The sequence below is a fragment of the Caloenas nicobarica genome, chromosome 7, assembly GCF_036013445.1.
Source record: "Caloenas nicobarica isolate bCalNic1 chromosome 7, bCalNic1.hap1, whole genome shotgun sequence".
In the NCBI taxonomy this organism is placed as follows: domain Eukaryota; kingdom Metazoa; phylum Chordata; class Aves; order Columbiformes; family Columbidae; genus Caloenas; species Caloenas nicobarica.
The window spans coordinates 22,399,103-22,415,148 of NC_088251.1; the positions used below are offsets into that span (position 1 = coordinate 22,399,103).

At 40.5% G+C, this 16,046-nt stretch overlaps 1 protein-coding gene across 14 annotated transcripts in view; it reads right to left on the reverse strand.

Annotated features, from left to right (window-relative positions):
* USP54 (ubiquitin specific peptidase 54) overlaps positions 1-16,046 on the reverse strand; it is a 114,894-nt gene that overhangs the window by 45,963 nt on the left and 52,885 nt on the right. For 12 of the 14 annotated variants that reach the window (XR_010606453.1, XR_010606451.1, XR_010606452.1 and 9 more), the window contains exons 4-6: positions 6,280-6,414; positions 1,707-1,820; positions 1,463-1,545 (exon numbers count right to left, since the gene is read on the reverse strand). Coding sequence is in view for 8 of the 14 variants with exons in the window: in XM_065638702.1 (XP_065494774.1) it covers positions 1,463-1,545; positions 1,707-1,820; positions 6,280-6,414 (332 nt within the window). In the remaining 6 variants the exon portion in view is untranslated. Of the gene's footprint in view, positions 1-1,462; positions 1,546-1,706; positions 1,821-6,279; positions 6,415-13,270; positions 13,373-16,046 lie in introns of those variants that run through there. The other 2 variants (XM_065638704.1, XM_065638705.1) reach the window with 2 other exon arrangements.

Sequence of the window (16,046 nt, forward strand, 5' to 3'; positions counted from 1 at the left end):
CTTTTAACTGAGCAGCCACCTACTAGAGGAAGAGAAGATTTCTGTAGCGTTCATTCAAATGACCTACTACAGGGCTAGAGCAATTGCTCTGAGCATTGCCTCTTTTAATGAAAGGTCAGGGTGATCACGAGAGTTCCTCAATAACTAGAAAAAGCAAGAGCTACATACCTATCCTAGAAAGAAGATTTGGGGAACTACAGGCTCGCCAGTCTTACACTAGTACCTGTGACAACGACAGACCAAATCCCCTTGGAAATCATCTACAGACATAGGAAGGACAAGAACGTGAGCCAGAGAGCAGCCAGTACAGTTTTACCAGGGATGAACTATACCTGACCTATTTGATTATCTCTTGTCATAAAATTATGGGTTCTGTTGAGGAGGTGAGAGCAGTTAGTATCATGTGGTCTCTAACAAGTCATCTACAGCGTTCTTGTGGCCAAACTGGGAGGTTTGGACTGCACAGGTAGAATACAATGTGGACAAAAACCTAGCTGGACCTTCAGGCTCAGAGGAGCAAAACATAACCATCAGTCAGTTAAGAGTTGTGTTCCTTGGGGCTTAATACTGGGGCTGATGCTATTTTACATTTTCATTACCAACCTGGATGATGAATCAAAATACATGCACATCAAGTTTACTAACGACAGCAAACTGGATGGCACAGTCAATATACAGAAAGAGAGTGCTACCATCCAGGAGGATCTTGACATGTTGGAGGAATGAGCTGACAGGAACCTCATGAAATTCAGTAAAGGGAAATACGAAGTCTTTCACCTCGGCCAGAGCACACTTGGTGCAGCAGTACTGGCTGGGTACCGAACAGCTGAGGAGTAACATTGCAGAAAGCTGGCAGACAGGCCGAACGTAAGCCAGACACTTTGCAGAGGTGAACAGAAAAAGGACAGAGGCAAAAGATGCAGAATGGGAAATTCTGACTGGATGTAAGGAAAAAAAAAATTTCATAATGAGTTATCAAGCACTGGAACTGGCAGCCCAGAGAAGTCATGGAATTTCTGTCCTTGAATGTTTTCAAAACTCAGCTGTACAAAACCCCAAGCAGCCTGACCTAGCTTTGAAGTAAGCCCTGCTTTGCACAGGAGGATGGAATAGATGTCCAAAGGTCCTTTCAAAGCATAAATTATTTTTTATTTTTCTCATCTTTCTTCTTAACTAACCTGCTCACATATTAAGGTCTTTCAAAATGTACACGAGTCCTTGCCACTACAGTTGTCAGATTCAGAATCATAAACAAAGTAGATGCACTGATCCATGCCTAAACTGGTTATCTTCTGCTCCACTAAATCCTCCTATTCTTTATCATAGTTATCAAAGCTCCACCAACTTTGAACAAACCATGTTCTGGACATTTAATCTTGTGAATGTAAAGATCAAACTGCAATACCAGTATATTTAAAAAAAAGAGAGAGAAGTTCTCTTCCCTGTAAAAATCTCAACTCACCAGAGTGAGGTTGTGGAAATATAATGTACCATCTGGATGAAAGGTAACGGGTCAGAGGTGGCACCACAGCTGGTACAAACACACTGAAAAGAAAGAAAATGTAATACATTGACAAGATTCAACAGTATTTCCACAGCAACACTTCCGCTTGTATCTTTTTTTATCATGGCAATGCATGCCTTGGGAATGAAAATTTGAAACTTGAGAGCTGGCGATTTGTATAAAGCATGTATCATTACCTCACCTGTTCAAACAAGGTCATCGCAAACTTCTGATGGGAAACACAATGTGGTGCAGTGCAAATATCTTCCTTTGTCTCATCTGCAATGTGGAAGTGAATTCGCATTAACAGGTTTTCCTAGCCAAAAAGAGAAGAAAAAAAAAAAAAGCATTAGATAATTTCAAATGTTAACAGAAGTTAAAATATAAATCACAAAAGCATGTCAGATGCAATACTTTTACAAGCATTATTTACAGAGACAGAATGCTCCTGAAAATTCCTGAAAGCTGCTTAGAAAACAGTGAAGTTGACATTTCTTTCTTTGATATAAAATAAAATGGCTACCACTTCTGATTTGAAATGCTATATCAAGTAACTATTTATTTTATTTAATAGCACAGCTGAAGATTCTGTCACTGATTCTTCAGTTCTCAAGCATCAATGGATTTGACCAACTGTAACAGGCAGAGCAGCTCTGCAGTTTTAAAATCACTGGGTTGCCACTAACTTTTTCTTATCAACACAAAGTAATCTAATCAATTTCTGTATTCCACAAAGGCTTTGAAATATGGCAAATAATATATGTTCTATCAAAAAGAGGGAGAACTAATAAATGAAGAAGGAGACTAAATTCTGCATGAAACAAAAGCACTGAACATCTTCTAGATATTATTTCAGACAACCCCATCTGCTTTCAATTTCCCAGGAGTTTCTGTCCTAAGATCTCCTTTCCTCCCACTGTTGCCAACATTAATCTGTGGGTGCCAGAAGTCTGACCCCTCTTCCAGCAGCACACTGCTGCTGCCATGAGGAGCTGCCTGGATTGTTTACAGGCCTGCAATAAGCAGGTCAAGATTAATTATTATGCAAAATAGATCTGACCCTGTATTATTTCCCTTGAACTTTAGAATCTAAGCTCTTCTGCTATTTAAATTAACTCTCCGCCTTTAGGGCTGAAAAGGTTAACTAAGTGAAAAGCTATGGAATTATCTCTGCCTTAAAGCTTAACCTCAAAAGAGAACTTGTACCACTTTTAACTGTCCTTGTGTTAGTACAGTTAACCTAACAAACCTCCTTGTGGGGCCTCCCACAGCAGCATTAGATGGGCTATTTAGATTAGTTTTCTCAAGAAAGAAACTAAACCAAAAGTTCCCATGTTCTACTACATATAGAATTCTGCTGAATTCTGGACCGTGTACAACAATTTGATGTAACTGTGCTCACAGGGGCTCCTGTGTAGGCTGATGTAATTTATTTCACTTTGAGGCTTTACTGGTATGATCTGCTTCCATTTTAAGTGAGCTCATTAAACTATACTATTCTGCTATATCACAGAATCACAAAATGTTAGGGATTGGAAGGGACCTCAAAAGATCATCTAGTCCAATCCCCCTGCCAGAGCAGGAACACCTAGGTGAGGTTACACAGGAAGGCATCCAGGCGGGTTTTGAATGTCTCCAGAGAAAAAGACTCTACAACCTCCCTGGGCAGCCTGTTCCAGTGTTCCGTCACCCTCACTGAGAAGAAGTTTCTTCTCAAATTTAAGTGGAACCTCTTGTGTTCCAGCTTGAACCCATTACCCCTTGTCCTATCATTGGTTGTCACCGAGAAGAGCCTGGCTCCATCCTCGTGACACCCACCCTTTATATATTTATAAACATTAATGAGGTCACCCCTCCGTCTCTTCTTCTCCAAGCTAAAGAGCCCCAGCTCCCTCAGCCTTTCCTCATAAGGGAGATGGTCCGCTCCCTTAATCATCTTTGTTGCCCTGCGCTGGACTCTCTCCAGCAGTTCCCTGTCCTTCTTGAACTGAAGGGCCCAGAACCGGACACAATATTCCAGATGTGGTCTCACCAGGACAGAGTAGAGGGGAAGCAGAACCTCTCTCGACCTACTAACCACCCCCCTTCTAATACACCCCAGGATGCCATTGGCCTTCTTGGCCACAAGGGCACAGTGCTGGCTCATGGTCATCCTGCTGTCCACCAGGACCCCGAGGTCCCTTTCCCCTACACTGCTCTCTAATAGGTCATTCCCCAACCTATACTGGAACCTGGGGTTGTTCCTGCCCAGATGTAAGACTCTACATTTTCCCTTGTTATATTTCATTAAATTTTTCCCTGCCCAACTCTCTAGCCTGTCCAGATCTCGCTGGATGGCAGCACAGCCTTCTGGCATGTCAGCCACTCCTCCCAGCTTGGTGTCATCAGCAAACTTGCTGATAGAACACTCAATTCCCTCATCCAAGTCGTTGATGAATATATTGAATAATACTGGTCCCAGAACTGACCCTTGAGGCACTCCACTAGATACAGGCCTCCAACCAGACTCCGCCCCAGTGACCACGACTCTCTGGCTTCTTTCCTTCAGCCAGTTTGCGGTCCACCTCACTACCCGATCGTCCAGTCCACACTTCTTCAGTTTTGCCGTGAGGATGCTGTGGGAAACGGTGTCAAATGCTTTGCTGAAGTCAAGGCAGACCACATCCACCGCTCTGCCTTCATCAATCCACCTTGTTATGTCTTCAGAAAAGGCTATGAGGTTGGTCAAGCACGACTTCCCCTTGGTGAAGCCATGCTGACTGCCCCCGATGACCCTCTTATCCTTGATATGTCTTAAGATGGCACCAAGGATAAGGTGTTCCATCACTTTCCCAGGGATGGAGGTGAGGCTGACCGGTCTATAGTTGCCCGGGTCCTCCTTCTTGCCCTTTTTGAAGACCGGAGTGACATTTGCTTTCCTCCAGTCCTCAGGCACCTCTCCCGTTTCCCAAGACTTGGCAAAGGTGATGGAGAGTGGTCCAGCAATGACTTCAGCCAGCTCCCTGAGCACCCGTGGGTGCATCCCATCTGGACCCATGGATTTACAGATGTCCAGATTGCTTAACTGGTCCCTAACCCAGTCCTCACCAACTAAGGCAAACTCCTCCATTGCCCTGCCTTCTTCTGGGGCCTCAGGGGTACGGGGCTCCTCAGGACAGCCTCCAGCAGAGTAGACAGGGACAAAGAAGGCATTCAGTAATTCTGCCTTCTCTGTATCTTCTGTCACCAGGACACCCACCCCATTCATCAGTGGGCCTACACTGCTTCTGGTGTTAGCTTTATCTGCCATGTATTTGAAGAAGCTCTTTCTGTTGTCCTTGACCCCTCTTGCCAGGTTTAACTCTAAGGAGGCCTTAGCTTTCCTAGTTGCCTCCCTACATCCTTTAACAACACCCTTATATTCTTCCCAAGTGGCCAGCCCCGCCTTCCATGATTTGTAAACTCTCCTCTTCCACTTGAGTTTGCCCAGCAGTTCCCGTTTAACCACGCAGGTCTCCTGGCTCCCTTCCTTGACTTCCTGCGTGTCGGGATGCACTGATCTTGAGCTTGGTGGAAGCAGTCCCCGAATGTTAACCAACTATTTGGGCCCCTTTACCTTCAAGCAGCCTTGCCCATGGGATTTACCCCAGCAATTGTCTGAACAGGCCAAAGTTGGCCCTGCTGAAGTCAGTATATATGAGTATTCTACAAATAAAGGATACCTTAGGTTATCATAAGCCCATTATCAGTCCACTTAGTTTAAGAGAAGAACTACAATAGCAATAATGCATTTATCCCATTTTTACGATCTCTTACAGTGCAAGTGTGAAATTAGGTAAGTATAGGAAATGAAAGATTTAACATACAGAAAGGACTCCACTCTGACAGGTGTTTTACTTGAGAGAAGTTCTACCTTTCAGTAGTAAATCCAGTATGTTTGTACTTTGGTTTAGAATTAACATCTTTGTTAACAACTAAGTAGGATACAAACACAGTTGGGCCACCATCATTTCCAAAAAGGGGAGAGGCCAATAGGTCAGCAAGACAAAAATGCCTCCTAATTAAGTTAAAGAAATTTGGGAGACTGAAGAAGGGATAGGAGGAAATGTGGCTAAGAATAAAATCTTAACATAATGGATGCCAAGAAAGAGTTTGAGTATAAAAAAAAGCAGGTGGGTAAACCTAGGGATGTAAGATTTATATAAAAGCTGTCTCCCAATCATGCTAGTGAGCTAACCAGTCTAAAAAAACAAATGTCAGATGGTTTACAAACACAGTAACAGAAATATTTGGAGATTATCCATTTTACTATTGCTTACCTCAACTTACTAACATAAACAACTGTGTTTGGTTTCATTTAGTTTATTTATTTCTTTTTACTTTCCCTTAGCTAGAGTTTAGGAAAACACAATTTCAGGATAACTGGCAAACAAAATGTCCTTTCGCCCTTTTGAGGTGATCCTTAGAACTAGAATCCTGGATCATTCTTGCAGTGCGATTTTTTTTCTTTACGATTCATACCCAAGACACACTTGAGACTGCAAGCAGTACATATGCAGAAGTAACTGTAAAAATGGATAACATCGATGTTTCCATTTCAAAATCATTAGTGATGACTCAACCAAATACTGGTTGCCTACTGGATTGCTTCAAGCTTGGGGATCTCTATGTGGACTTTTCCAGGCCACACATACAAGGTTTGTTGGAATTTAGGGAGAAATGGGAAAAAACCAAAAAGGATTGTGTCGTGGGGGTTTGCATCTATGCCTGTCAAGCCAGCTTTCAGTTATACTCACAAAACATTCAGCAGCATCGTCCATGATGCCCAGCTGAAAGCGTTGCTCATCCTGAAATGTCTTTGCAAGGGCAGTACGCAGGGCATCAGAAGGCAGGACCTTCTCACTGCTACACTGAAACTGGTTGAAGATACTCTAGTAAGAAAACAAAAACATAGTTAAGTGACTGTATTTTCAAAATATGATTCAAGTTATCTGAAGACAAACAGCAAAACCTTAACTCACTTTGATCAAGCAACACACAGATACTTGTATTGTACAGGGACTACAAGAGAAAAATCCTGAAGTTCATCCTTTGAAATCATATGCACCTTTGTATATTCCTTCCTTTCCTTTCACGTATCCAAGGGAGGGTGGGGAGATGAGGGGCAAATTTCCCTCAGTGTCAGTCCTCCTTGGATCTTCCTGCAAATTTGTTTCCTGAAGCAAATAAAGTGGACACCAAAACTTCCTCACTTTTTATTCCTATTTCTCCCTCTTCAGTTCACTTTCTCACTCACACCTGGGTAAGCTTTCTTCTTGCATGTATTCCTTCCTCTTTCAAGCGACTCTTTCAAATGTCTTAGCCCTTAAAGAGCCACAACCTGCTGCTTCCACTGTTCAAGGAATTTACCTTCCAATAAGTCCAAGAAGTGGGTAAGAATCTGATAACTTTTAGGTCAGCATGCAGGAGGGAAAAGGCACGACACGAATAACAGTTCCAGCTATTCACTTCTTGCCATAAAACCTGCATTTTTGTAACTGTAACTCACAGGTCATCTGGGTAATCATTTGCAAGGATGAGTAGTTCTAGAAAGACTAAAGTGGGGGTTATATGCATGAAAGTTCACTACATATTCCCAACTGAATAAAACTCCACTTTTATTTTGTGTGGGTGTGTATGCATGTACATGTGTGTATGCGAGATCGTTTAGAAGATGTTCTGAAGAGTTATTTGACTTCCATTGTGCCCTCCTACAAAAACAGGAACATAACACTGTATGCAAGATCCTCAGTTTGAGTAAAAACTTCTAGCCCGTATTTTCATACAAGACCATTCTGTCTCCATCACCACTGCTCTACTTTCTACCTCATTTCATGTGACAAGCAACCATCTTCATCTGTGTCAATCTCAAAACTCTGCTTGTCCTTTCCTATAAAACTTTCCTCACAATTTCCCTAAAGACTGCGGAAAAGCTCCATTCTTACTGCAAGAGAAAAAAAATAGAATCATCTGCAATTGTGCACCACTTTTCTGCCTTAGTCAAACAAGGAGAAAGCCAACCTCAAACTGGTTTGCTTGTTTGTTTTTCTTCTAAATCTGAACTGAGAATCTGTAGCTGTTTTGATTCATGTATCACTTCCTCCCTTAGTTACAGAAAGCTTCTCCCCAGCATACTTAGGGTCTATATTAATTGGAAATACATAATCTGAATGATTCTCTCCTTTCACTATTCTTATTCGTTTCTTAAGAGAAAATGAGCAGGTAAACTGGGAGAAGGTTTGCCAAACTGTGCCATCTCCGCTGCTTTGAGGAAGCAGAAAGAGTGAAGAACAGAGCTGTCACTGTACTGCCAGCACACCAGCCTCTGTGCCCCTGACATTTCTGGCCGTAGAAATATTACAATTTATCGTGTTGACATATTATTTGGTATAGATGCAAAATACCCATCTCTCTTTACTGTTATTTTTATTTTGGTCATCCTTTTAGTGCTCATTCATGGGTGAGGGCACACAGTACTGAAGCCAATAGCTCTTCGAAAATAGACTCTATTAGAGGCATCCAATAATGATGGGGAAAGTGCTAGGAGAAGGCTGTGAGGCAGTCTCACACTTCATGAATTACAGGCAATACCTCTTCTTCATTACCTTTTGCATATACATATACAAAAATTGAAAGAATGGCAAAGTCTCTGTACTTAACGGCCTTCATTCCCATTTCTGTCACTCTGGTAACAGAGCAAGTTTCATGTTTCATCAGTGAATTTTCTAATTTCAGTGGACCTCAAAAAAAAAAAAAAAGCTGTGAAAACATAATTCCATCCTGCTTCAGTACTTTACATTAAGTAATTTTAAAGCACTTGAAAATGTTCACGACTTTACTTTAGAAATGTGTTTATTCTGGTTATCATCAGTCTCATTTCATAGATCTGAAAACAGACACTTGTGCAGCAACTGGCCCCCAACCTCACTGCAGGGGCTGATGGACAGGACCCCGTTTGCTTCCATGAGAGCTCTGAAATAGCTCTGAATTAGGTAAAAGGAGAAGCGAGCAAGCAAACCAAAACTCCTAACTTAATTTCTATCTTTAAAGAAACAGTATACTTTACTATTACCTGTAATATACCTACTAGTTAACATAAAGAGATCCAGTAAGGAAAAAGTAATCCTGATCATTACAAGCAACAGTTTTTCACAAGAAACTGCATTTTAAAATTTTTGCATCACAAAATAATTACAGCCTTCACAATTAAAACAAAAATCTTTCATTAATTATAAATGGTGAAAAACTGAAATCTGTTACCACAATCACAGGAAAAAAAAAAAATCTGTAACATCCCAGAATTCTGTACAGAATTCTAATATGTAAAATCAGGAAGTAAAAGATCCCAGTTATTACACAGAAGAATGCTTCCTAAAATTTGTAATGACAGCACACAATTGTATAGTCTTATTTAGATTATGAGAAAAAAAGAGTCTTAAAACCAGTGAGTAATCATGCATTTTAATCTAACAAAGATCAGATCTTATCAAATCATTGCACAGTGCAGTTTAGAACATGTTTGAACATAGTGCTTGTAGGAAGTCCCAAAAGCACATCAAACTGAGTCAGAAACACTTTGAACACAGGAGGGTTTGATTTTCGTTAGGTTTTGGTTTGTGGGGTGGGGGTTTAGGGCTTTTTTTGTGGGGTGGGGTTGCTCTCCCTTTTTCTTATTTTTCAAGATAGGTCCTTTGCTCACCTTCAGAACAGGTCTATCTTGTCTCTCAGCCTTAGAGGGGCAGGTGTGGCATTTCCTGCAGTTTCATCACTTCAGGTTATCTAAGTCAGATCTCTCTCCTTAATTCAGGACTTGCCCTTGAGTAATGCTGCTAATCACTAACAGATTTGTTCCACATACAGGTGTGAAAGCCAGCTGGGTGCAGACCAGGAAAGCACTGCTGATTTTGTCCCAGGAGTTTTCATGACACCTTTTCTGCAAGTGCTTCTGGAACTTAATGAGAACTTCATATATGAAACTTTCAAACTTTGTTCTCTTTCAAAAACTTCACTTGAATTTGAAGATAGTGAAAACCCCATTAGTGTATTCACCACACTGTCGATGTCTCTCAATGGCTACATTCCAATACAAATGCACGTATCCCTAACAGCAGTAACAACATGAAAAGACTCTGCCAAAAGCTTTATGAACAAGGGAAGTCTCTTCTATTTTACCGGTTTTCAGTAACCAAGATCAAGGATGCAGAACAACAACAAATTATCTTAACATAAAATCTGGGCAACTACCAATATTGAATTAGCAGCAGTACTTTGATTTCTACACTTATGACCTATTCTTGGCATGTTGATATGTCTACAAGCCAAGACAGAGAACAGTATGAGTAAGGGATTTTTCGGATAGGAAGTCTGTCTTCTGGTTACACTGCATTCCTGCGGTCTATGCAAAAAAGAAGTCAGACTCCTTCCATATCCCCTTCCCTACAGATCTCCAAAGGTCTGGAAAGGGTAGCAAAGACAGCAGAATTAGGAAGCACAAATATTCTTTAAGTGGGACAAACTGCCAAAATCCATCCAGTTGCATCTAGTCCTTCCCCAGGTACTAAGTCAAGATCAACTACAATTACACAGTTTATCTTTCGCCAGCTTGCTCTCAGAGGCATCCAAATCAGAAAATTACTAGACCACCCCAGGCAGGGCCTCACTTGGCTTATTACCACTCAGAAAGCTTCTTCCCGGTTTGTAACTGGAAGCTTCGTGTCCTTTCTACCGCAGGTCTGGTCTTCCGACACGTGTCAGAAAAAAGGCTTGCAGGGTCAGTGGTCTCCCAAAATCACCTCCTCCAGTGTGGGAAGTGTAGGAATCAACATAAAATTTCTAAAGCTTCAAAGGCAAACAACCAAAGGTTTGAGACAAGGAACCTTTATCATACAACTATTACAGTTAAAACCTGGTTTTCTGTTTCAGAGTGCTAAAATTCACATGCATGATCATAAAAAAAGTTGTTCTTCATTTGGTCAGAGAATAAAGACAGTAATTATTCTTTGAGGTAATTCATGGAACTGACATTCTAGAATTATTTTAAAAATTAAAAGATTTGGAACCTGAAATCCCTGTGAATCCCCCTCCCTAGTTTACAAGATCTGCTCCAAATTATCTCTAACAGTGTTTGGAATCTGCTTTCTCCCTAGGAAAGAAGTATTCAATGTATTTGGGGTAAACTGACATCTGCAGTGTGTGCCTAACCATATTGATGAAACAAACCCCAGACTTGATACACATACACATATGACTTTTTAATCAAGCATGTAGAAGCAGGCTGCCATAAGAATAAGTTGATGGCTGAAGAGAACAGGCAACAGCTACTGAATCGGATCAGCATCCATGCACTGTAAATTTGAGTTCTGTCCTTGGCAGCTTTCTGAGAACTAACTATTCTTTTCCAGTACTGTGTGCAAGTTCCTTTTGGATGGGGATAACACTGCAGCTCTAGCAGCGATGGTATTTCTTTCAAAGAACAAAACTTGTTCCCCCCACAATGCTTTAGTATTCCCTACATGAACAGCTTCTGCCTTTTCACAAAAGCCACAACTATTAACATGGCCAACCCTCATCCTTCTTGGACTGCTCAGCATATAAATATAATTCTTGCTGTCACTCAATTGTGACAGTATTTTTATTTTTAAGCTTCCTCTCCATTCCAACAGCATGCCCTTCTTACTCCATTCCATTCAATGGACTTTTTTCTGGTCTACGGTGCCTAATCTCTCATCCAGAGCATCGCACTCTGATGCAGTCTCTTATTCAGTACAACAACCTGTTTCAATAAAAATTCTGGCTGCTAAAATAACTTTTCTCCCATCCAATCATACCAGCCTCCACCCACAGTATTTCCAGTAGCTCACGTTTCTTCTCCACATCTCCTCACGTTATATTTGCCTTTGAGGGTGCAAATAAATCTAGCTCTCTGGTTTTGTGTCTTTGGATCTCTTTCCAAACCTCCAAGCCTAATAAAAATTAACCTAATTTCTATTATTCCTTTCTTTTACACTCTCTCTTCCATTTTTACTCACACTGTGCCCTAAACATTAACATAAGGTCTCCAACACAGACTGTAACGACAGGCATCCCGGCTACTACCAAAATGAAATAAAAATATGCTTGCTGCGAGTTTTAAGAGGGTGTCAGGAAAAGAAACCCAAATCACAGAGCGTCCATATCATATCAACTAGGTCATATTTTATTAACTGCTTGATCAAGATCAAAAAAGGCAGTCATTATTTGGAAGCTTATTTATTAACTCAGGAAACTCGTACTTGCTGCTAGTTCATTTTTCAGGCAGATACTGCAAGTGCCAACTGAAAAAAACAAGCTTAAATAATAAAATTAATTATTTTGTATATTTTTACTACCATCTCGGTATGAAATACTATCCTGATTTGGAAAAAAGCACCAAACAAGAGGATGAAATCTCTGCAACCAACCTATTACTGTCTCAAACATATAATGAAGTTTTAATAACAAATCCCTCCATTTCAATCAAGTGGCTAATCAGAGCCATGAGCTATAGTCATTCCACTTCTTTAAAGCACTCTAATACCCTATTGTTCTCAGTTTTCACCTTAGAAAACAACATACTTTCTATATAGAAAATTCACATTCTTCCTGCTTTTGTTGCACATGACAAAATTACAGAAAAGACCAGCCCTACTGGAATTTATCAATCAATAGAGCATTCTTCTTTGCAAACTACAAAAAACACTCTGTCCCATATCCTGGCACTACGGAGCTCCCAGTACAATCCCTGGAAGGAGAACAAACTCTCTGTGGCATGCTCAGTACAGTGAACGGATTTCCCCCTTCCTGTCCTCTTCTAGCTGTGATAAACAAACACCAAAGCAAAGTCAAGCTCTAGAAAAAGGAAAATAAAACACAGTAGACTTCGACATTAATAATAAAACAAAAAGCTGTTCCAGTGTTATGGCAGGCAAACCATATAGCAGTAAGGACAGCTTGTGCACTGAAAAAAACCTCTTAAATAATGCTACAATCTTAAGGAACAGTATTTGGGATTCCAGCACAGAGTCTGCAGCTCTCCCTTGTCTTTTTATAGCTGTTGATGTAAGGTTCCTTCAAAATAACCAATAAACTTATGTCTGGAATTATTTCAAGATTCATTTTGTAGCCACATAAACATAGCCAGGTAGCACAGCAAGTTTTAAAATCGCTTCAAGAATTTGTGCAATGGATGTCTTCAATGCAGTACAAAAATAAAATGTGATTTGATTTCAGGTATGACATCACTGTCCTGTGATCTCTCATTTTATAAATAAAAGTAATTTAAAATTACAAATAATATTTATAGAACTAGTTGAGCATTTACAGTAAATACTGTGCATGACATCAGAATCCCTAGAAACAGCCGCAGCAAGCCAAGAAAGTGTGGAAAAAATACAACTTTTATTCAAAGGCTAAATTTAGCTTAGTGAAGACTATCTTCCTCCAAAGTCAATGGGAACAGAATGCTGCCTTCAGAGCAACAGTTCAAAGTTGGGGAAGAGCGCAAACCCTCTCTGCGCAACACAGGAGGTCTCCTGTGAAGGGAACCTGGAGCAGAGGGGGAACACAACATAGACTCTTCCCCCCACCAAATATTGCCCCTTTCCCAGGTCAGGCTGGGACCTGAACATGCCAGCATGCTTTGGAGAGGAGGAACCATGTCCTGCCTCCACCTTGCTTGGTCCAGACAGGGATTTCGGGCAGATCCACCTGACAGCATGCAAGGCTAATTACCTCTCCCCAGACCCTAGTGGGAGATTTTCGCATGGTATAGAGCTCCAAATTCTTGTGTTCCCACTGGATCCAGCCACATCTTCTCCCTCATCTTAGCCAAGCCTAAGGCAAGATTCAAGAGAAAGAGGACGTCAAAGACCTGGCGGCTAAGCTGGCATTACCCTGGCAGGACAACAGGGAAAGGCTCCCAGAGCAGATGGGAGAGCTGGGGCAGGGAAAGGGAAGGGACAATCCTGCTCCACTGGCACACAAAACGTGCTCTTGGTGATGCTTGCAGTATTAGGTGCATTATTAAGTACATTATTGCATTTGTTTTATACAAGTTTACGGATAGCGTGTGCCAGCCAGCCAGACTTCTACAAGAGGAAAAGAACGAGCAGTTTGAGAACACTGATCCAGAGGGCAGCAGAGAACAAGTAAAAACCTCAGCCTTTTTTGCCCCTTTACTGCCCACTTACGGAGATTATGAAGATGAACATGATCATTTCCATGGGTTGGGGCTATCCCTTCTGCATACCTTTATCATTTAGCATCCCTACCTTTTCAGTTACATGCAAGAAAGACTACCTATGTTTCTGGTGTTTGAGGTATTTTGGAGGGGTGAGGGGATGCTTGCATCCCCAATTTCACTTAAGAGTTATGTGACACTCTTTGTTACTTACCTTTATAATATTATTCGACAACAACATAAAAATGAGGGGAAAATATCAAATATTTACATACACACAGCAACATTTTACACAAATTAATAAAGATGGAAACTTGGCATGGTATCACACAGAGAACAACATAAAATTGTGAGTTGTTTTATGAACCTACAGGAATTGGACGTAAAACAGTTCTGTAACTTCTAACAAACAAATTTCTATGTATTTTTTCTCTGTATAGCTTTACAATATATGTCTGTAAACTTTCTGAAGGTTCGGGATTAGGCTTGAGTAGAACACACTGAAATTTCCCATGAAGAACAGACTGTAGATAGAGAAAACACTAACATTTTGGTTTGGATTAAAGCCAGTTGGAATACTTTGTCAAGTATTGGTCACTGCTCATATTCAGAATTACTTGTCTAGATAATTCTTTACTTGTTTACGTGTTTCTTCAGAGTTTTTCATTGTATATTGAGTTTTGTGAGCTATAGGATTTCTGCATCCAACCAGATGCAAGTTTTCTAAAATGTGCAAAAGTACATTATAGCTTTGTTGGAAACTAAGGGTTCTAACACCTTCTGGCTAAGCATGGCATTGTAAGAACTTCAGATAGGAAACAAACCACAAAAATCTTTGCAAATATCGGGGAGCAAGAAGAGAGAGCAGCAGTTTTTTCAAAGGCTGCTTTAATTTAAAAAATAAGCATATGGCTGCAGGCATCCAATTTGTGAATTCTGCCACTCTGCCTGTCACTTCCAAGTTTATAACAGCATACTGCACACTTCAGCAAGACATCAAAAGCAAGGATTTTATCAACAAAACTAAACACGCTGCAACCCAATGTCTGCTTTTAATACATACACTCCACGGATTCTGTCATCTTCCAGTCTTACTGTAGCGCCTTCCCTTCTCATACTGGTACTGCCAATCCAGATGCGTCTTTGTCCACAGTTGATCTTCCAATACCAGTTCCACAAAGATTCATCCTCTCCTTTTTCCCGTGACATCTTTTTTGTTTGTTTGTTTTTTTCTCTCTCTCCTCTTTTTTGGTAGTCTCATTAGGAAAAAGACTTGTAACTATTGTCTTTACATTAAAACCTCTCAACACTGTCTCAAGAGTTCAGTCTACTTCCATCCAAATGGCAGAATCGGTCTGATCTCATGGTATTTCCTTGCCATATCTTGCTGTTAGGTTAAACCCCAGAACAGCAAAAGCTTATATTTGTGACAATTTCCTAAATATTTTTCTTTCTGTCCTCATCTCAGCTACCAAAGAATGCCAACAATCACTTGGCAATACTCAGGGGCATGATCCAAGAGTTGGCTTAAAATTATTTATCGCTCTGAACGAACTCAAACCAGATCAAGCCTGAGTCTTGTCACTTCCCTATAAGAAAGGGGATATATTTAATGTTCCATCTCTTCTTTGTCAGGATAGATGTATTTCTCACTTACGATGTGCTATCTTGCTCCTAACTCACTGTTATATCCTCTTCCGATGATATTACTGTCAACACCATCCTGCCTCATCTTTTAAACAGATATGTCTTGAGAGACAAATTTCGCTTCAGAAAGAAATTAATTATCTTCTTTCATGCCTTAATAGTCTTCTCTTTGCTGTTCTTTTGCAAGGGAAAACCCCTCAACAACAGCCCAAAAAACTCACTAGATAACTTATTTCAAGTCTGTCTGTACCAGAGCACCAGTAAAGTCACAGTAGCAAGACAGCTATTATACTGTAAATACTGCCTGTGAACTTCAGATGATCTTAATTTAAACCTTGCACTCTCTATTTTGCCATATTTTAAGACATGCTGTCTGTCCTTTTACTGCACACAGAATTCACAATACAATAAATTCTCCTGCAAAGAATTTATGTATTTAGTTGGATTTTGCAATCCATTTGTGATCAAAGAAAATGTCTCAGTCCCAATTTCAGAAAGAAAAAAAATAAATAAAAAAATCACTGCTCAAGCAGATTAAAGCTAGTATTTTCACTGTGTTTGCATCGCATCCATTTCTCCCACAAGGTTAGAGGGAGCCATGGGTTTCAAGTGGCAAAACTTAGAAAGAGGGCTCAAAAAACCCCAGAAGTGCTAAAAATTAATGGGTAGAGACAAATGGAC